At 36.7% G+C, this 22,168-nt stretch overlaps 1 protein-coding gene across 2 annotated transcripts in view; it reads right to left on the bottom strand.

Moving 5' to 3' along the window:
• The window catches only part of LOC150109573 (N-acetylneuraminate (7)9-O-acetyltransferase), a 181,487-nt gene that overhangs the window by 87,147 nt on the left and 72,172 nt on the right, over positions 1–22,168 (bottom strand). For both annotated transcript variants that reach the window (XM_090409091.1, XM_090409082.1), the window contains exon 8: positions 8,516–8,609. In XM_090409091.1, the coding sequence (XP_090265217.1) occupies positions 8,516–8,609 (94 nt within the window). The remainder of the gene's footprint in view (positions 1–8,515; positions 8,610–22,168) is intronic.

Consider the following 22,168-nt stretch of genomic DNA (forward strand, 5'->3'; position numbering starts at 1 on the left):
TTTTATAAATCTTCATGATAATAATCATAACAGTTTTATACAGTCTAGTCAAATTAAGAAAAACAATAGAAATGTTAAGAATATTTCACTAGCTTTCTATCAACTGAAAATAAATATTCCATGTACACCATACTGAAACTTTAACCGGGATAGCACGGCATTTCAACGAAACCTAAATTGCACACAACTCAATAAAATCTGTGTCCTCCTTTGGAACTAATATCACTTTCCACCCCACCCCTCTAGGCAGCAGATTCACAATCTTTACTTCTTTCTTACTCTTTATTTTTGTTTCTTCTAACAACTCTTTCTTTTCAACTTATCTCATTACATATTTCTCACCTTTCAAATCATTTGTGCCTGCCAAAACAATTAACTTGTTTGCTTCTTTCTTCTGCAAACTTACAGCATTACTAACATCCTTTATCTTCCTGGAAAACATACATTCATCACTTTCTAATTAAGTATACCTCTTATCATCAAATCCCCATATAATACTATCACTTCTCTCCCAGTTTCTCGCATTTTTATGCTTTTTCCCCATTCACTCTTTCTTTCATTATACATCCTTCTATACCACATGCAATCATCTTCAGTCACCCGAGCTCATGTTTTGTTCTGTGAAGGAGTCTCCATAAGCGAGCAATCTCTTTCCATGCAGGCAACTCATCATGAACATTATTACTTTCAACCACTTCCTTCAAACTCTTATTTGTATTTCATGTGCTATCATTCACTGCTTCTGTTACATTCTCCACAACACTTCTTACCAATCCTGCCTTATACCCATAATATCAGTCACTTCATTCTTTCCCTTGCAATATGAAGTGCGTTTCTTACACTCGCTTAAGAAACATTTCTGACATTCTCTCCATTCTTACTCCTGTGCCACAAACCACTCATTCTCAGCAATGAATACATTAAACACATGCTATACTGCACTAAATTGCACATGTTGATATCATTCAACATCGATATCCTGGTTGCCATATTCCTCATATACATCAGTGCCATAACATAGAATGCTTTTGAAATAATATCGTATAATAATAATCAAGACTAAACAACACAGTCAAAAATAACAAAATATCACAAATTATATTTAACAATATCACCAATATCTACTAAAAAATAATGACTTATCTGAGCAACAACTATATGGCAGCTGCTACTTAGGATGATCAAATGAGCAGGGGGGGGGGGAGAGAGAGAGAGTGCACATCAACTTTAGAATTAGTTTCAAAGTTTGAGGATAAAGAAGAATCATCCATCACACACAATATGTAAGAGGAGAAAATGCTTGCAAAACCCAGCTGCAGAAGATGGAAGATAGATCATTAGATAGGAGCTTTCTTAATAGGCTTCTGCATTAAACTCAATCAAATACCTTATATTGTTACACCCTGATAACTTAAGAATGTCAAAATTTCAGTTATCATGATGTAACAAGAGAAGAATTAAAAACCCTGTATAGATAACTAAGTAAGCAAGCTTGTTCCTAAGCAGATATCGTTAAGCGCCTTTGAAAGTAACGAATACAAAAAATTAAAAGAAAGAAAAATATGCTTGCATCCAAGTGAAAAATATAGCTGAAATTGTTTGTTGAACTAAATAAAAAAAAAAAAAAAAGGGAATTTTATTACAGTTGTGATATGATAAAATAAGGTTAAGTAAAGCAAAGAAGATTAGTCACAGGATTTTGTATGTGAGAGGCTAGTTTTTACACTTGAAATAAGAGATTAAAGATTCGAGTTAATTCTTAGAAAATTTTGGAAAGGGGATTAATTTAGTATAGATGACATAGAGGTTAGCTTAAACAAGAACTCAAGGTCATAATTCCCGAATTGAGACTTTGTCATGTGTCAGTCGCATGCACATGGACCGCATCATGTTTTGGCAGAAAAATGTCACCCTAATTGGTCAGTGAAATCGACTCCAGTAAGGGGGGGGGGAGGAGAAAAGAAATCGAAGAAGGCACCGGTAGGGGTCATCGTATAAAAGGGTTATGACTCCCCCCCACAAGGGGCCTTTTTCCCTCAGAGTTTTCTTCACGAGTCTTCATAAAGGTCTCACGTGGTTTTCCTTAGTGACGGGTTAGGAGTTTTCTCCGTCCGACACAATAAGGAAACAAAGTGTGCAGGATTTTGGTTCCATGTTTCTATTGTAAAAAATGAGAGAGGCCGTTTAGTTAAAAAGAAAGAAGATAATGTCAGTGTGTTTCATCGTCCAGTGATTGTAATGAGAGAAAGAAAATTCTATAAAGAAGTCAGTGCCCATGTGGTGAATTTCACAGCCATAGAAAAGATGATCCTATGTATGTCCTTGATTGAAGAATGTAAGGTAAAGATTGTGAAAGCCCATCTTAGTGCCAAAAGAACTTAGGAGTGATAAGTTATAGAAGAGTTCATCCTAGGAAGGTAAAATATCGGAAAAAGGTAGAGACCAGTGTAGAAGACCCAAGTCAAAAGGTACTGTAAAATCTCATGTCAATTCAAATCATATGTAACTGTAGTCATTCAATTACTGAACAGTTGAAAGGATTAATGAGAATTATACTAGGACTTTAGTACATGTCAAACTAGAATAAAAATGAGCTTGTTAGTATTAATTAATACATATTCATGTGCCTACAGATTTATGCATGTACACTGTATTTTAATTAAGAGAGTTTTAAAGGTCAAAAGTGTATATTAGCTCAACAAAAGAATAATTTTAATCCATATTGTCTTAGTGAGAAAATTAGAGTAACTGATTATATATGTCCTAGAAAATAGAGAATTATAGCATGATCAAACCAGTAAGGGGTTAGACAAAGGATCAACTAGTTCTAGGATTATACATGTTTGTATGTATAGAATCTGTTATGGCGATATGATCACAATTCTCATGTAGGATCTTAACCTAATACTTGTGTTTAGCTAGTGAAAATTTGTATTATATATTCTTAGTATTGAATTGAGTTTTATTTGATAAAGAATGAATTGTACCATGTTTAAGAATTCAATAAACTTTTGTTCATTGAAAATACAGTTGTCAAAATTGCTGCTCAATGCACCACTTGTAACAACGTACGAACCTAATCACGCGGGGGGGGGGGGATTTTGTTAAGTTATGAGATAAAGGTCATGACTGCATATTAGTTTCACACTCAGACATATTTTGGTAATTGCTCCTTGTTTTTGAATTTTATATCTTAAACTAAATGTCCTGAAAGGCACAGTATAAAATAAATATTTAGGGACACTAAGGGGAGAAGAAGCTTGAATATTTGTATTTGGGTGATATCTCATATATAGATAAGATTTGGATAAAGACAAATAGAGTTTCACGTGTAAGGATAGTTGAAAGCCTAATAATCATAAATTGGGACACAACAATATGAACAGGTACTCTAATTTCTCCAGAATTTTCTACAGCATTTGTCCAGAGTGTATGATATGATATAGCAAGATGATCCTCTGAATTCTTCTTGATAATCATTTGCTACTTTAGAGATTTCAAAGTAGAAGCCAATTGGTAGCAGTTTTTTCCATTTTTTAGAAAGAATAAGGGGGGGAGCAAAAGGATGGCAATTTGATTGTAAAAACTGTTGTTCGTAAGAATAATGTGGAGACATGCTATATCCAAACTGTAGTATAAATACCAGTCGAATAAGACAGTATACAAAGGAGACACAAAATAGAAGACAACTCTGCTGCATCACAGAAATATATCATGGGGAGTCTGATATCCAGCATGGACAATATTCTTCTAATCTCTTTTGACAAAAAAAAAAAAAAGGGTCTAAGTAGGCACTGAATGTTGAATTTGAAATGGCAAGAAGATATTCACCAAAATGATGCAAAATCTGGGGAAAAGTAAGAAGCTATGTGAATATTTTCTTTCTTTCTTTTTTTTTTTTTTGTAGGTAACAATTCAATAGAACTATCCAAGCACAAATGATTTGGAAGCAGGGTTCAATGAAAGCAATTTTAAAATCACTTTAGACAATTGATAATTTGTTTGCAATTATTTCAAGCTTTAGTATAAACAGAAAAGTATGGCAGAGGTTCCAATAAAAGCTCATATTCTTCACTGCCTTCTCTTTTGTCAGGAATACTTTTTTTTTTTTTTTTGAAATAAGGTTTAGATAACAGATGAGAGATTAAAGTGGAAATGAGAAAGGAATGTTTCCATACCAATTTTAATTGTATTGGTGATGTATTACACACAAATGTTTGAATTAAAAAGATGGAAAACAATAACCAAACAAAGGAAATGAAACACTGAAATCACAAATCGCTGCACTTGACATATGTGGATGAGAATGATGTAAATGTTGCTCTATGGAAAAGCAATCAACACCAGCTTATAGTCTGAACTAAAGGACAAACACCTATACAATCAACACTCTACAATAACCACTGATAGCTAAACTGCATTCACTCATTATAATAAACCATCAAAAATTCAAAACCAAAAGTTCCCTAAATTCAGTGTTATACTATATGAAATTTATAATAGTGAAATATCCTTTGGTCCCTATGAGTTTGCTTCATAGTGAACTCAAAAAGAACAAAGGCGTATGGCAGGCATGTGAACAATTTGTGAGAGATCACTGGTGACAATAGATGCCCCAGCATTTTATATCACTACTGGATCAGTGCAGTTGGAAAAGGAAAATGAATCAGGGATGTCAACATTTAAAATCTTCAAGGAAGATGATTTTATTCAGTGTTAATTTTCTCAACTCTAACTTTCTTAATAGTGAAATCAAAAAAAAAAAAAAAATCTGATCTGATTTTTTTAAAAATATTTATCTCCCACACAAACTATGGTACATCAGTACCATGTGTGAGATGCAGATAAAGGTTGAGAAAGAAGAAATTTATTGATATTCTTCTTAAAGAGCTGTAGGTTGAAATTGTTGGGAAACACATCATGGGGAAAGCTGTTCCAGAGAACAGAGGTAGATGGAATAAATGAGGAAGCTGTTGCTCTTGTAACAGGCCTAACAGCCAGTGGAGGAATGATGTTTGCCAATTCATTGAGGCAGTGATCATGAAAGCACCTGAAGAGGAGACACAGAGCTGAAACACTGCATCTGTGAGGTAGATGTTGAAGTGTGCCTGTGAATGAAGGATCATCTATGAGCTGAATTGCGCTTATCTAGAAGGCCTTAAGAATTTTTAAGGAGGTTTTAGATGCACTACCTCAAATGTGTGAACAGTATTCTAAGGATGGGTGGATTTGGGATTTGTATAGGGTTAGTAGCTAGGAGTGGGGATAGCTTCTTGAGTGGAAAAGAATGCCTAGTTTTTTTTTAAACACATCACAAACAAATATCAGAAGCTACTGATATTTGTTTGTGATGTGTTAGTTGAAGGAAAGATAGTTCATCCCATCTGGTAATCTGTGTAATACTGAGAATGAGGGAAGTTCATAGGGAAGTCTTAGTTCACACTGAGATCCATTTTGCAAGAGAAAAGACAGGACTGCATTTTGGCAGCACTGAATGTCACTTGATTATCCTTGCCCTATTGAAGGATAGTTATGGAGATCAGTGCTTAAGGAACTGATTGCAGTTAACTTGATGTAAGGGATGTCTGGGAACTACATGGTCTGCCAAAGGAGTAAGATAAATGAAGAATGCTGGAATGACTTCTAATGGGACTATATTGATCAAGTACATATAATAAACAACTATGTTATACCAACTAGTTTCACCAACTAAGGCTGTTGGCATCTTCAGGGTACATAACCGATGAAAGGCACTAAAAAGTAAAAAACTGTTACAAACTATAAACAACCAATTCCAATTATATTAGACAAAGAACCTTGAACAATGAAGAGTGCTATCATCAGCAAAGCTATGGATAGGATTTCTAGTAATTGATAGTAGATCATTTATGTATAAGAGAAAGAGGGTAGGTGAGAGAACAGAGCCCTGATGCACTCTTGCATTGGTTGCAAAGCAGGCCTTGATGCCAAACACAACTGAAACCCTTTTAGTTGAGAAATGTGTGCTGTTGTCAAGGGCAACAGCACACATTTCTCCAAGCCTTTCCATGGCACGTGTCCAGCAGTGAGTGATGTAGGCTGATATCAGCTGAGATCTGGATTGGTGGAATCCATACTAGTGGTTGCTGATTAACTGGTGAGCTTCTAGATAGTGAAGTTGACCAGTAATAACTTCCTCCATTATTTTGGAGAGGACTGAGGTGATGGCAATTGGTCAGTAGTTTTTTGGTTGGATATATGTTTAGTTTCCATGAGATGTGATAGGTGCCAGCTAAGTACAGAAGATTGAAGAGACGAGAGAAGACAGGTGTTAGCTCTGGAGTACAACTTCTGAATACAATAGGAGAGATGCCATCAGGAATGATTTTGTAATGTTCAGGTTGTCTAATATTCTTCTTATATCTTTCTGCTGAAAGGTCACAGCAGGTATACAGTGCTCAGGTGTTGGTATGGAAGAAGGCAATTTGCCTTCTTCATTTATGCAGGAGTTAAAGAAAGAGAGTGATGCTAGGAGGTCAGCTATTTCTTTGGGTACTGTAACAGTGGTGCCATCTGGATGGGTGAGAGGTGGGAGCACAGATGTGTAGAAGTTGTATCCCATGGTTTTTTGCAAGGGACCAGAAGGCATGGCTACCATTTGGACAAGAGACGAGTTTTCTGCTATTGGCCTTTATGAAGTTGGATTTGGATTTGTTGATAGTTGATTTACATTTATTGCATGCTGGCATGTAATCTGAATATGAAGCTTGGGTTCTTGATGCAAGCCATGTGTGATAAGCTGATTTTTTTTCTTTGACTGCTTTCACACATATTCTGTTGAACCAGGGTTTGGAAAGTGAATGAGAATTTTGGATGGAATGAGGGATAAATTCCTTCATGCCACTATGGATGACTTCTATGGGTGAAATCAGCCATGGGAAAGAAGAGTGGCAGTTCTGGAGATCACTCCACTTTGTAGTGCCAAAGGACACAAAATTGGGTGCAGTTAGAGGAGGAACATTCTGTGAGAATGACTGAAATTAGGAGAGTGACAGAATCAGAAGATGAATTTAATAAAATGTTACAAAGTTTTCAGCTAGAGAAGATCAAAAAAAGAAGAGCTTCAGGGTTGGACACATACTGAATATCAAGCAAAATTTTTTCATACAAGACAAAAAGAGTCAGAGTAACTGAGAAGAATAAGTAGTGATTGAAGATGATGAAATTGAGTATGTCAAGAAAACTAGACGAGTTTTGCAGATAGCATAGAAATGAACATCACTGTGGTTGAAATCAAGAGTGCATATCCTTCTGAAAGAAATTTAGAAAGTTTCAAGTTTGACTTTCTAATCAGGTTAATATAATTCTCTTTGCCTGAGATTTCATGGTTGCAAGCAAGATGAAATTGGAATGGACATGGAATATACACCAATGGAATACACTCAATTCCTCTATAAATCTTGACTTCTGCTATGTTCCTTCCCCATACTAACTTGAACTCCTTCCAGATTTTCCACCCCCAGCAGAATATTTACAAGATTATTCACTAATTAACCTAAGGTCTCCTAAAGCATTACCATCAGATTCAGTATTTATGTAGTGGCCTGTCAGCAAAATTTTAAAATTGTACCTTCAATTAGAAGAAAGGATGACTCCATGATGTCATAGATAACTCTGAAAATATTAATCATATTGCAAGCTAGATGAAATAAAAAGTAAACTCTTTATTCTGGAGTCCAAACATCCAAGCTTGAAGTGGCCTGACCATTTCATGCTTCCCATAAGCAAAGTGGTGGTATTTGATACTTGTTTACCGCTTAGTGATGCCAAGAATACAGAGTTGGCCTGTCTTCTGAGGAGTGGACATCACACTCAACTTCCTTATTTCAGTTCACTTCTAGATAGTTTCCTCCAGTCTGATGATTTAATATCTTTGGCTGGGGAGGATGGAAGAGAAATAGGATACTAATGGACCTATCAATGTGAAGTTGACCAGAGGATTTGGTTCCCACAACCCAAATGGACTTCACTGGAGTTCAGCATAAACCATATTGTAGTGATCTGAAAAGGTTTCATCACTGTTTTAGTTATCCATGATTTAGTCCTAGTGCAACTGCAATGTGCATTCTATTTGGCTATTTTAAGGATAGCTTACAACCCACTAAGACCCCCAAACAGGAATCCAATCAATATGTGAAATGGACAATTCCTCTTTGGAATAATCTTCGATATGATTTTCAACTTCATGATTTATCCCTAGTGCACTAGGGAGAAATCATGAAGTTGAAAACATTGATGCTTAAATCCTTAAAACATTTTTGTAAACATATATCAAAGAATAGAAAAAAAAAAGTTCTTAAATACAAAATTAACAATTTAACTTCACATATCATTTTCAAGATTGATTCTATATAATTATATATGAACTAAATTTTTTTTTCTCAATTAACAACATTTAAATTATGTTAATCTAAAATGAGAAAAAAAAAAAAAGAAAGATTTTTGCTTAAGAACATTAACATATCATCTTTCTTACCTATCACAGAGATAAAAATATCCTGCAATGATTCCCAAGCGGCCAAGAGAAGTAAATAATTCATACCATGAACTCTGTGAATTTGCCCACTTTCCTAAATAAAAATATAATGGCATGTTCAATAAAATTATATATAATAAATCTGCGAGTTAATTAGGTGAGAAATTTTTCTGCTTGATTACAAAGTAAATTTACATAATTAGAAATTATAATCTCTTTTTTTTTTTTTTTTTTTTTTTTTTTTAACTTTACCTATGCATGATTTGGTTCCAGTTGGTCTATCTTTCATGAGTCTAATGGTGCTGAACAGCATTAGACTCATGAAGGATAGACCAACTGGAACCAAAATCCAGAGACAATAATTGGGTACCCAGGTGGTTAGCCTCCTCTATGTTAACTGCAAGAGTTAGCTTTCACTGACAAACTGCTATAGTCATTTCTGTAGATGATTATAAGACCACAGTGAACAAGATAGAATAGTGTGAGAAATCTCTCATAATAGGAATACAGAATTTTCTTTCTTCCTTATAAATATTGTGGAATGGTCTGCACCACCTCAACAAAAATTTGTTATCTATTAGAATGCTTCTTTCTAAATATAAAAATGATTGGACTGAACAGAATAATTTCCATAACACATTTTAAAGTAGTTATGTCATATTGCTTGTTTTCAAAACTATTTTTTTTTATTTTTAACTTTTCATAAATTATATTTTAACTTGATTATAAATAACAAAATTGGTAACCGTTTGTGTGAGGAAGGAATTACAAAAAAAAAAGAACTTATGCCATGAATAATGTACTGTCCAACACATTACATAGTTGTTCTAAATATGCATGGCAAGAGGCAACTGAGAATGCATGCTCCGTTATCAATCCGTAAGAGATGAGGGATGCCACAGATATCTCAGATACTTTGTTAAAGTACCTTCATTTGATGGCTTCTACTGAAAGGCAACCATATACAATTTCAAACAAGATCCTTCCTACTAGGGTATCCTTGAAACTTCAGTAAGTTGTTAAATAGACTGTCATTATTAGTTCTCAACTGTGGCAGTTCGTGGTGAAAGAAGTTACACATTTCCTTATACCAGGTTCTGTTGTTATTAACAGACAGATGATGGTAGAATGATGTAGCAGCCTCAAGATTAAGCACAAAATGCTGTAGTATCCAGGAACAAACTCAGCCCTTATGCTATTGTAATAATTTATTCCAACCCTAGTTAGTAGTGGAGATCTGCACATGTGTGATTAGTCTAATATTTTATGGATTTCTGAGGTTTATAGAAAATTTTAATACTGAAAGCCGAGAATGTCATGCTTCTTTGACAGTTGAAGAAATTATATTTTAACTTCTTTTTGTTTATTATACAAGTGCTTTCCTTTGGTCTATAATAACTGTAAAATAATTATGTACAGCTGAGCAGGAAAGATTATAGTTTTAAGTGCGGTGGCTTTAGAAGAAAACGAAAGTGGCTCGATTTTTCAGTCTTCTAAGGTTTCAATGCATGTGTGTATAAGTTCTTGGCCTAGTAGTAATGGATAGGTGGAAAAGGAATTGAATGTATAGAGGTTTTCTCTTGAGGATTAATCCCATTTTACAAAAATTTTTAATTTTGTCCTGTCAGTGCTGAAAATTAGTCCAATGACTGCTGAATTTTTCTAATAATACCAAAAATGTATATTGAATCATTATCTCTCAAAGTGGGCATTACATCATCAGCATATGCTAATGCTTTATTTTCCTTCTTGGGTGAGAGAGATTTTATCCCTCATCGTGTATGAATTGTTGACTTCCAGTATTAATAAAGTTCTAGACCCAACACAAAGAGCAAAGAACTAAGAGAGTAAAACTTGCTTGACTACTTTCTTGGATTTTGACTGAGTCTGATAGGAACTCATTGACTAGGATGTAGGTACTTGTATTAGCATAGGTCATGCCAGTGATGGATAGAAGCTTTTTTTTTGTCTGCTCCAATCTGTTATAAGATGTGGACGAGAAACACTGTGAAATGCCCAAGTAAGACCTACTGAGAGTATCACCACTAGATGTTTTTTTAATATTAACCAGATGGAGTACACATAGCAGGAACAGATCAAACTCTACTGCTCAGCTTGGAACGCCATACACCCATGTGTTTTGGATTACATATCTCAATCCTATTTTGAGTCTGTTGTTGATAATGTGAAAATGGATCTTACAATTGGCATCAAGACAGTATTGACTGACTACAAATTCCACTTGGTATGTGACCTGTAGAGAGAAATGAATTAAAGAGTATAACCAAAATAGAAAGAATAAATAAAATCCCAGGTCCCAAGAACAAGTTACACCCCTAGACTGTCTTAAGTCCTGGAGATTTCCTTGTCAGGAATTCTTTAAAAGGAAGGCATTAATGTTCCAAGAGGCGTAATATTCTATGGTGCTACTGTCACATGAACGTTCATAGTGTTTCTGAAAGGAGTCAAGGATGTACTGTATGGTGGTCATCTCTTCACACACAGATTTGGTGACATTAATTTGGTAACCTGTATTCTTATTTTAAAATTTCACAATCTCTTCTACTTGTTTCTGTCTTTTTAGCTATCTCTATGCTGATATTTCTAATAATGTCACTACATTCTATACTGTGGTGCTCTGTTACTATGAATTGGTAGATCTTTTAACTTTTTCCTTTTGAGGAAAGAACACTCATTTCGCCCATTCAACTGTGTTCTGTTTTACTGCTTCTTTGAATTTCAACAGTGTATCCCAGTCCATTATTCCAATTGGAATAAAAGGTACAGAGGCTGGGTGAAAACATCCATGAAGAATCTAGCAGAATTTCATTGGCTGGAATAATTCATCTCTATTGCATGTACTGGAATTTAAGTAAGACTGGATTAGGACCTAACATCCTAATGTTCAAGATGTCTGATCTGAATTATTCTGTTTATAGAAGATATAAATATGACTAAGCCAAAAAACAATATGCTGATTCATGTAAGTTTAAGCCTGTAGATTAAGGTTGCAAATCAATCCTCCATACATCTGCTGGCTGAACATTGTCAAGACATGCTTTTAATTGGGCATATCCTGCTTTTCTACTTCTGGAATAAATAACTTCCTATTCTGTCTAACATGAGATTTCCAACATCGTTTCAATTTCTGGTTACTATAACAGAGTGGACAACATGTAAATATCGCTGCAATTTCTGGAAAAATCATCTATGTGTTCTGTTGGATGGAACAGATACATTAGATACATTTATAGACCTTATTACACCAGTATTTCCAGTCTACTGTCAAGATATGACTTTCTGTCTCTTTGAATATTACAGAAAAATTATAAAAGAAAATTATTATTATTACCACCCCAAGATCTCATGGAGTCAGACTCATCTGGGAGGTCCTTTTATCACACACACAGCTCATCATACCGTGTTTTAAACACATTCAAACTCTTTGCAGACACCACACTCTCAGGCAAAGCATTCCAATCATTCACAACTCTGCACAAAAAAAACCTGCCTCTCACTCCCCTACTCACACCCTCTTTATACAGTTTCCAGGGATGACCTCTGGTTCTCCCCTGATCTCCCACTATTCTCTGTAAAACTTCTCCAACACTGATCCTATAACAACCCCTTACCAACTTGTAGGTCTCTATCATATCTCCCCCTCTTCCTCCTGTCCACCAGACTCTGCAAATTACATCTTCTCAATCTCATACTCAACATTCCAGAGGTCAGAAACTACCTTAGTCAGTCTCCTTTGAACCCTTTCCAACATCTCTTCATCCTTCTGAAAATCAGGTGACCAAATCTGGGCACCAATTCTTTAGTCCATGTGTGGCCTAAAGAATCTCCCTACTTCTACACGTCAGTGTCCTCCACATCATTCCCAGAAGCCTTTGTGTTGCCTTCACAATTTTGGCGATGTGTCCCCTAAATTTTAGATCCTTATCCGCTATCAACCCCCAGATCTCTCATTTGCTCTACTTCCAACAATATATTCTCACCAAGCATAAATTTTGCATCCCATCTTTGTTTTCCAAATTTTAAAACCTTACATTTTGCAACAGTGAACAGGAAAAATCCCCATTTCTGTGCCCAATCACTCAATCTATTCAAGACTTCCTGTAAGGCCACAACATCTTCACTACACTTCATGGTTCGTCCCAACTTTGCATCATCTGCAAACAACTGAATATCTCCATCCATCTTCACCTATATCATTAATATACAAGTTAAACAGCAATGGACCTAAAACAGACCCCTGAGGCACTCCACTAGTGACTTTCCTTTTCCTGGATATCGCTCCCCATACACAACTTGTTGATACCTATCAGATAGCCAGTCTCCAATCCAATGCACCAATCTAATATCCAATCCCATCAGTTCTAGTTTGACTGTCAACCTATCATGAGGTACTCTATCAAAAGCCTTTGTGAAATCCAAGTATATTACTGTGTATCCTTTTCCTCTGTCCAAGGAAGCAGTCACTTTATTGTAATAAGTAAGTAGATTACTAAAACATGACCTCCCTTTAGCAAATCCATGTTGTCAATCAAAGATAATACCATTATTATCAACCCAACTCTGGATCCTAGTTCTCACAAGCTTCTCCAACAACTTAACCACAACACCTGACACACAGATAGGCCTATTGTTTGATGCTTGAGTTCGATCACCTCCTTTATGAAGTGGCACAATCTTGCCCTCCTTCCACTCCTTAGGAACTTGACCAAGTGCAAGACTCATATTAAAAAAAATGTCAAGGCAGGTGTCAACTCCCTGGAACATTCTTTCAGAATACGTGGCGATATATTATCAAGCCCCACAGCCTTATTAACATCTAGTTTACTCAACCTCACAAACACTTCTTGCTCACTTAGTCAGTCTCTCCTCCCCATCATCAACTGCTCTCAATCCCTCCATGAAGTCACATTCACAAATATTGAAAGATCTTTATGAACTGCTCATTAAGTATCTCCATCACACATTCTGCATCAGCTATCTTTATACCATTTTCTCCAATCAATGTCATCCTTCCATAATTATTCTTTCTTTTGCTGGCTACATATCGAAAGAACTCCTTAGGATTTTATTGGCTTCATTAGCCAACTGCTGTTCATAGCTCTCTTTAGCTACCCTCACCAAGTCACCCTCCTTGCTTGGTCTTTATAGACCTTATGGAATTGGTTATTTCCACTTCTCTTATGCTGCCTCCACAATGCTCTTTTTCTCTGTATTGCATGCTTAATCTCTTTATTCATCCATCTCACACCCACCTTATTTAACCTTCTCACCTTTGGAATACATTTAGAAATTGCATCTACTAAACAGTTTTTGAAAATCTCCCAAGCTGCATTGATCTCTTTTCCAGCTAACTCCTCATTCCACGCTACACCCACAAGCTGTCTCCTGAGCTCTTCATAATCACCCCCACCCCTTGTAGTTCCACATATACCCTTTTCTCACAGAGGTCCTCGCACTGCTGGCAACCACCCAGGTAATCACCTCATGGTCACTCTCACCAATTGGTGGAAGATTTGACACCTCATTCATAATTACATCCTCTGATGAGATGACCAAATCCAAGACCCTCAATCCTCGTGTGCCCTCCGTTACATACTGTCTGAGGTAGTTATCCCTCAAAAACTCAAGAAACTCATATTCTTTACTTCCAGTTGCTATCTCATCATTCCAGTCTATATTGCCATAATTAAAATCACCCATAATGATCACCCTTTTCTTATTTACTTGGCTAATTTGATTGTACATTTCATTATCACCACCATCCACATTACCTGGTCTATAACATCCCACCACGTATTTGATTCCATTCACCTCTATCTCACACTATACTGCTTCAAAACCACTGGCACTATTTCCCTCTTGCATCTCTACTTTATATAGACATAACTCTTTCTCTATCATCAATAGCATTCCCTCCCATCCCTTTTTACCCCTTCTGTCCTCACGAAACACATCATACCCTTCCATCTCTATTCCTGTCAAGATGTCATCCTCTTCCAACCATGTACAAACACAACAGTTCATTTCTGGATCTACAGCTAGTTCCACTGATACCACTCACTTGAATGGGGGCATTTCCCTTTCTACGTCTTCATTTTAAAACCCTTTTCAATTCCTCTTGATCCCTGGTCATCCCATTCCTTTCCTGCCTACACATGCTCAACTCCTTTTGGAGCATCCATCTTTCTGATGCTGTGTACCCCTGTCCACCCTGGGCCTCCCCATTTCCCTGCTCCTCTTGCACACCCAACCTCTCATTTTCTATACTCATACCACTCACTTCCTCATTCATAACCACCTCTCTCCTGTCTTACTCTCCTGCTCTTCCACATCACTTCCCACTCGATCTGATTCATTCTCTCTATTCACTTCTACCTTCCAGCAGCAGTCTCTCCAAGCGACTCACACCATAACCACTCAAATGCAGTCCATCGCTCCCATACAGCTCACTTCGTCCCTCAAACTCATTCCACACATTAACAAACTGTACTCCCGTCTGCTCACACATTTCAGCCAGCATATCATTCATAATCCTTGCTCTCTGCCTCATTTCACCACAGTCATACCTAGGCAACACGCTAACTTCCCTTCCTGTCACACTATTCTCTTTTATCCTTCTAAGCAGCCTCCTGATATCCATTCTGACACACTTTGTCTTCTCTTAAATCATTCGTACCTATTAATACTATTAACTATATGAGGAGCAAGCTCTTTTGCTTGCTCCTCATATCCAATGCCTCAATCACTCTACTCATTTTAGCTCCTGGAAAACATACCTTGTGCATTCTATCCTCTATACAATGACATTCACTCATCTTTCGTTAACTCTTTCATGCCATCATTATTTATTTTAATAGTTTTTACCCAAATTTTCTTAATTTCATTCTGCATCCATTTCATTTCTTGCCTCATCCAATCCAATTCAACTTCCAAATCTCGCGACACATACTCTCTATCATTCAATCTTTCTAATTTTCTAACTCTCAACTCCCTCTTCTCAGTTTCACTCTCATTCATCCTTCTTTGTTTACGTACTTTTGGTCCAACATGCGTCCAACTTTCGCTATCATTCTTCCCATTTTCACACTCTTTCATCTTTCTTTGTTTCTGTACTTTTGGTCCAACATGCGTCGAACTTTTGCTATCATCCATTCTTTCGATTTCTGCGTCCCACCATTTCTAGTTTCATTCGTTCTCTCAATTTCGTTTCCTTCCGTCACTCTCACCTCACTTTCGTCCCTTTTAACATCCATTATGGTTTTCAAATCGCTCTTTTTTTTTTTTTTTTTTTTTTTTTACTGATTTTTAACATTTTTTCGCCTCTCTTTCCCACCATCCTCTTTCAAACGTGCATTCATTTTCCCCGCGAGATTGTCGCGGGGAAAATGAACGCACGATCTCACTACTAACACTTTCTGTCATCAATTCCTCATTCAGGTCACACTTCGCACACACCCTCCTTCCATCCTCACCAAATATCCACAACTCATTTATGTAATCAAAAGAATACACATAACAGACCTCACACTTAATGAAATGACTGAAATCTAAATTAAACTCATGGAATGACAATGCCACCGCTATTTTTTGCAGGTTACTAAGTGAATAATAACAATTTCATAATTAAGTTTTGGCTAAAAAAAAATACCCACACTAATAAAACCAGTAGCGCACAATATTTACAGTCTCTCTTACTAATACAATTACGCATATATATTTAACTATTCCTAGAAAACTTATCCCAATCAGGAGCTCTTCTTATACATGTCACTGCACTTGACTCACGAGCGCCCTCTATTATGGAAGGGATAAGAATAAGAACACCTAATCCAAGCCTCAGTAGGCCTTTCAAAGTATGCAGAAGTATATCCCTTGAAGACAGCAACCTTACATTATGGAATAGCATAAGTTTCCATAATGGCTTCTTGTTTAACTGAGCTGTAGAGTCATTTTATATTTAATAATGTGACAAAGAAGGAAAATTTGTTTTCTCTTTTCATTTACCAGCATTAGATGGTTCCTCAGTCTATGAACTCTGTTGAGTCCGAGGTGCCTTCCTTTGACAATCCACAACTTCTCCATCTTTACATTTTTATCACTTCTCCTTTTAGATTTTGTTGCTTCTTAATCTCATTTTTTAATTTCTTCTGTTTATCCTCAATTTTCATATGAATTCATTTCTCCTTTTTAATGATCTTCTTCTATGAATACTGAGTTCCCACAGATGTGAATTTGCTTTTCTGTTTCCTCTTCTCCAATTTTGATTCCTAGAAGAGTTCCGGTTGCTTGCATTTGAATTTCTATAGCTGATGAGAAGACAACTCCTGCTGTTCTGGAACTTTTGGGCTAATTTTTTGGTTAAGTGTTGCACACTTTGTGATTTTGTCAAGTACAGTTTCTTTGAAAAAATCCTCATCCTCTTTGCTAGAGTGAATTTTTAGCAGAGAGGATACCTTCATTGGAAGATATGAGCAGTCCAGACAGGTTCTACTGGTATTCATACTCTTTTGCCAACGTGCTAAGGGGACAAGCATAATGCAATTTTCAGAACTTTCACATTTCCAGCAAGGTTTGGGATACTAACTGACAACGTCTGATCTCTGCACAACTGAAACTGCATATCCATTGTGCAGAAAAACAGATGGAACATTCACTTGAAGATACCCTTGAAAACAAAACCTTACGGGCGCTAGAGGAAGAGCTTTCTAACACACTCGGCCTTGATCTATGGTCGATACTTCATGACATCTCATGCACATCGGCAAGAAAGGAATTCGAAAAAATACGTAGTCGACACGTGAAAAAATACGAAAACCTGACAAAGACTTCTACTTCTGTACCCCAGCCACCACTCAACACAGTAGTCAACCTCTCGTTGGCAGTTTTAAAGCCTGAAGCACTCACCGCACTTTCACGTGGTCACAATTTCGCCCTAGTTCCAAAAAGGATACCTGCTGAAGAAATCATGATCCAAATAGAGCGTGGAATTCGCAACCTGCTTAACCACATCGCCAACAACGTGAGACTGGATGTAGTCGGTGTTCTCACGAAAGCCAAACCTCCAAAATCCAACTTATCCAAAAACGAATATACAGCCCTACAAGAATTAAAAAACAACAAAAAAATAGTAATCACCAAAGCTGATAAGGGAAGCGCCACTGTGGTACTCAATCAAAAAGACTACAAAGGTAAGCTAAATTCTTTAATACGAGACCTTACTACTTACCTCCCCATTGAATATAATCCTACCAACTCTCAGATCAGAACTATCCACAGACTCCTTAAGAAAGTCACTTCTTGGCCTGTGGAAGTCACCAACAAACTTAAACCTTATAACTCTAGACCCCCCCCGATTATATGGACTCCCAAAAATACATAAACAAAATGTGCCATTACGTCCCATAGTGGATGGCATTGATTCCCCCACATATAAATTAGCCAAACATTTAGCCAAAACGTTCACACACTACACTGGCAACACACCATTACACATAAAAAACTCGGCCCACTTTAAAGCCAGTATAGAAAACCTCACACTGCAACACACTGACATAATGGTCAGTTTTGACGTCTCCTCCCTATTCACTAATGTCCCACTCAAAGAAACCTTTGAGCTCATCCAAGCCAAGTTTCCTCCCGATATCTCAGCCCTATTTCAGTTCACAATGAACTCAGGCTATTTCGTTTGGCAAGGAAAGTTCTACAAACAGATAGAGGGGACAGCCATGGGTTCACCACTTTCCCCACCCTTGTCCAATTTCTTTATGGAGACATTTGAAGAGAAAGCCTTAAACTCCGCCCCACAAAAACCCACTATTTGGCTTCGTTATGTGGATGATGTGTTTGCTATTTGGCCACATGGCTCAGATACACTCCACTCCTTCCTAGCACACTTAAACAACCAACATCCCAGAGTCCAGTTCACCTTAGAAAAAGAGGAAAACAACACCCTCCCCTTCCTAGACACTTTAATCACCCGCCAGCTTGATGGAACTTTGGTTTTCTGTTTACAGAAAACCCACCCACACTGGCAGATACATTCACCAGCAATTCCCCCCCCCCCCCCTCCCAACAATATGGGGTGATAAAAACACTATTTAACAGGGCAAAATTAATCTGCTCAGATGACAAGGCCCTGACTATGGAACTAAACCACATCCTCAACACTTTCTTAGCCAATGGCTACAACCCCAAAAAAATCCAAAAAAATACTAAAACCTATAAACCACAACCCCCCTCCCCCCTCCACAATAAAGACTACACCAAGTCTATCACTATCCCCTACATCCAGGGCACCTCTGAAAAAATAACTAATATCCTCAAAAAATATGACCTTACTTCCTGTTACAGACCATATAAAAAGTTGGCATCCCTTATCCGCTCTACCAAAGACCAACCACTTCCCCTAGACCTACCTGGTGTATACCAGGTCCCTTGCAGCTGCAAATTGTCCTACTTTGGCCAAACAGGCAGAACAACAAATATCAGGATTTCAGAACACCAAGACTACATCCGGTTTCACCAGTACAGCCGCTCTGGGCTGGCAGACCATGCCTTAGATACCCACCATAAAATTCGTTGGAAGAAGACAAAAATAATCCATCACAGCAAGTTTAAATACGAAAGACTATTCAAAGAATCTTCAGCAGCTCTAAAAAACGTTCCTAACCTCAACAAATTTGGGTGCATGAAACTGCCCCAAATTTGGGAGACTTTCATTTTGAGAACTTCAGCCCAACTGCCAAGACTACCAAATTAGCCCACAAGAGGGCACCATTAGAACTTTAGGAACAAAATTGGTTTTTATTTTCTTCCTCATTTGCTTTGTTAGTTCCTTAGTGCACATACCATATCTTTATGTTCCCGAAGATGGCAATGTGACATTGCCGAAATATAGAAGTGATTCATTAAAGTTATCTTTAATTAATTTACTTTATATGCGTTGTTAATTCCGTAAATTAATTACCAGTTATGTCTAACCAACGTATAAGTCTTACTACTAGAACCCTTTTTATAATACTGACTATCCCATTTTGAGAATATCATCATCATCAAATTCCTGACATGTACCCTCAAGGGGTACAGAATATGATAGTACTACATGAAAAATTTACATCATTACTAACTTCCTACCTACAATTTTCCTCCAAATCAGTCTGTTACTTGTCAAGATTCCAACATTATCAGATCTTATATTTCTATCGTTTAAGGCACTTTGTACCATATCAATCCACCTATATCTTGGTCTTGCTCTGGGTGGTTTTCCTGCCAACCTGGCAGAGAACACTTGTTTTGTTAATCTCTCCTTTCCCATTCTGTTTAAGTGACCATACCACCTACGATTAGCTCTGCTAACACATTCCTCGATGCTGACAATGTCAAGTTCTTTCCTAATATCCTCGTTTTTAATATGATATTGCCACTGATGCCATCTGTTCACACATCTAATCTTTCTCAGGACTCTCATATCTGCGGTCTCTAGTCCTTGGTCGTGTTTTACTTCTGACCCAGCTCTCAGATCCATAAGTTAAAATTGGTTTGAACACCGTCTTGTATACAGCTAATTTAGGTTTATGACTAATTTCTCTCTTATTCCATGTGAATTTATTCAATTGACTTTCTACAATACTAGCTTTGTTGATTCTGTTGTCTATTTTCCTATTTAATTTACCATCTTCACTAAAAATGGTGCCTAGGTAGCTGAAATGTTTTACTTGTTCCATAGGTTTCCCATTCACAATATAGTTGACATTTTCAACAATTCTACCTATTTTCATTGTGTTTGTCTTTTTAATGCTGACCTTCATACCATATCTATTACAACAGTTATTCAATTTAGAAGGGAATCTTGCAAACTTGTAGCAGATTTATTTAGAAGTATAACATCGTCCACATAAAATAAAGAGCTGATATTAACATCTCCAATTCTGATATCGTGTATAATACCACTTTCCTTCATAATGTGATCCATATAGATAATGAATAACAGAGGGGATAATGTACATCCTTGTCTCACACCAGATTTAACTATCTCAGATTTAAACCATCTTCCTGTACTTCCTTCAATTCTAACTGCTGACTTACAGTTCAAATAAAGACTACGTATTGCTTGAAATAATGCCATATTTACACCATATAACTGTAGTGTTTTGAATAGATTCTCTCTTAGACCTTGTCAAATGCCTTTTCCAGATCAACAAAACTTAAATACAGATCTTTGTTATATTCCCATAATTTCTGCACTATTTGTCGTAAAGTGAAGATCTGATCCTGACAGCCTCTATTTGGACTGAATCCAGCTTGTTCTTCACGAAGCTTTTTTTCCACAATTCTTCTCAACCGTTTCTCAAGTACACTTGCATAGATCTTGCCAGGAACACTCAGTAGGGAAATACCTCTATAATTCTCACATTCAGTTTTATTTCCCTTTTTATATATGGGTACTATGAGAGCTCTATTCCAATCATTGGGAGTTCGTCCCTCTGTCCAGGCTTTCTGAACTATGCAGTGCTGTTACTGTAAGACTTTTATACCACCATACTTCAGAATTTCTGGTCGAATATCATCTACTCCTGCTGCCTTTCCATATTTCAAGCCTTTGATAGCTTTTTCTACTTCAAGTATGGATATGTATTTCTGACTGTATGCCTGTTGAATGTTTTTAACCACTGTGCTATCACTGCTTGTTTCATTTAGCAATTTTTCAAAGTAATTACTCCATACTTCAAGGATATCTTTTTTTTCTCCCGTTTTCATGTCACCTTTATCATGTTTAACATCTTTTACAGCACTCTTTCCTCCATTTCTAAGCTTCTTCACCTCCAGAATATCGTACCACCTTCTTGATATTTATTTTCTATCTTCTTGCCAAAGTCCTCCCATGACTTTTGTTTAGCTAGTTTTACACAGTGTTTTGCTTTCTTACATTTGTCTCTGTATTCTCTAAGAGTAAAAGCTGACTTATTTGCCAGGAACATTTGATATTTGCCCACATCACTCTACTTGAGACTGCCTGCCATTCAAGAAGATTAGCCTCATATTTTGTGTTGAATACTATGGATACTCCTTCTTTTCCTTGATTGTCATTTCCTGAATATAACATTTTGTATTTATTGATCAGAAAGATCTCACCACTTTGTCTTTTTTGTTTCAGTCACCCCTATTATGTCAATCTATTACTTATCTAATTCCTCAACTAGCTCAATTTCTTTGCCATTCAGGCTTCTTATGTTGGTAGTACCGATCATTAACTCTGGTGATGATGAGCTGGGGTGTGCTTTCAGATTTGTTCCAGTAGCTGACTTTTCACTATTTAAATTAAGGGGATATTAAATTCCACATTGTTTTAAAACCGAATAAGAAACTCAAAGATTGGAATCAGAGAGTTTCATGCCGAATATAGTAAACTATAAAGTATTGGCGATCACTAGCGTGAGCTAATGCAAGTGACCTTAGTACGTAGTACAATACCGGACAACTCGTAGCAAAGGTGGTAAAGTTCTGATTGCTATTCTTAGGTATTTTACATAATGTAAAAACACATTTCCTAGGAAATGTATGCTGTTATTACATTATGGTGGGAGGTCACTACGCAGACCGGTTTCAGCCTTTTTTGAGGCTTCATCAGTGAGT

The sequence above is a fragment of the Typopeltis vanoorti genome, chromosome 2 (assembly GCF_054136105.1).
Source record: "Typopeltis vanoorti isolate ZY-2024b chromosome 2, IOZ_Tvanoo_1.0, whole genome shotgun sequence".
NCBI classification, from domain to species: domain Eukaryota; kingdom Metazoa; phylum Arthropoda; class Arachnida; order Uropygi; family Thelyphonidae; genus Typopeltis; species Typopeltis vanoorti.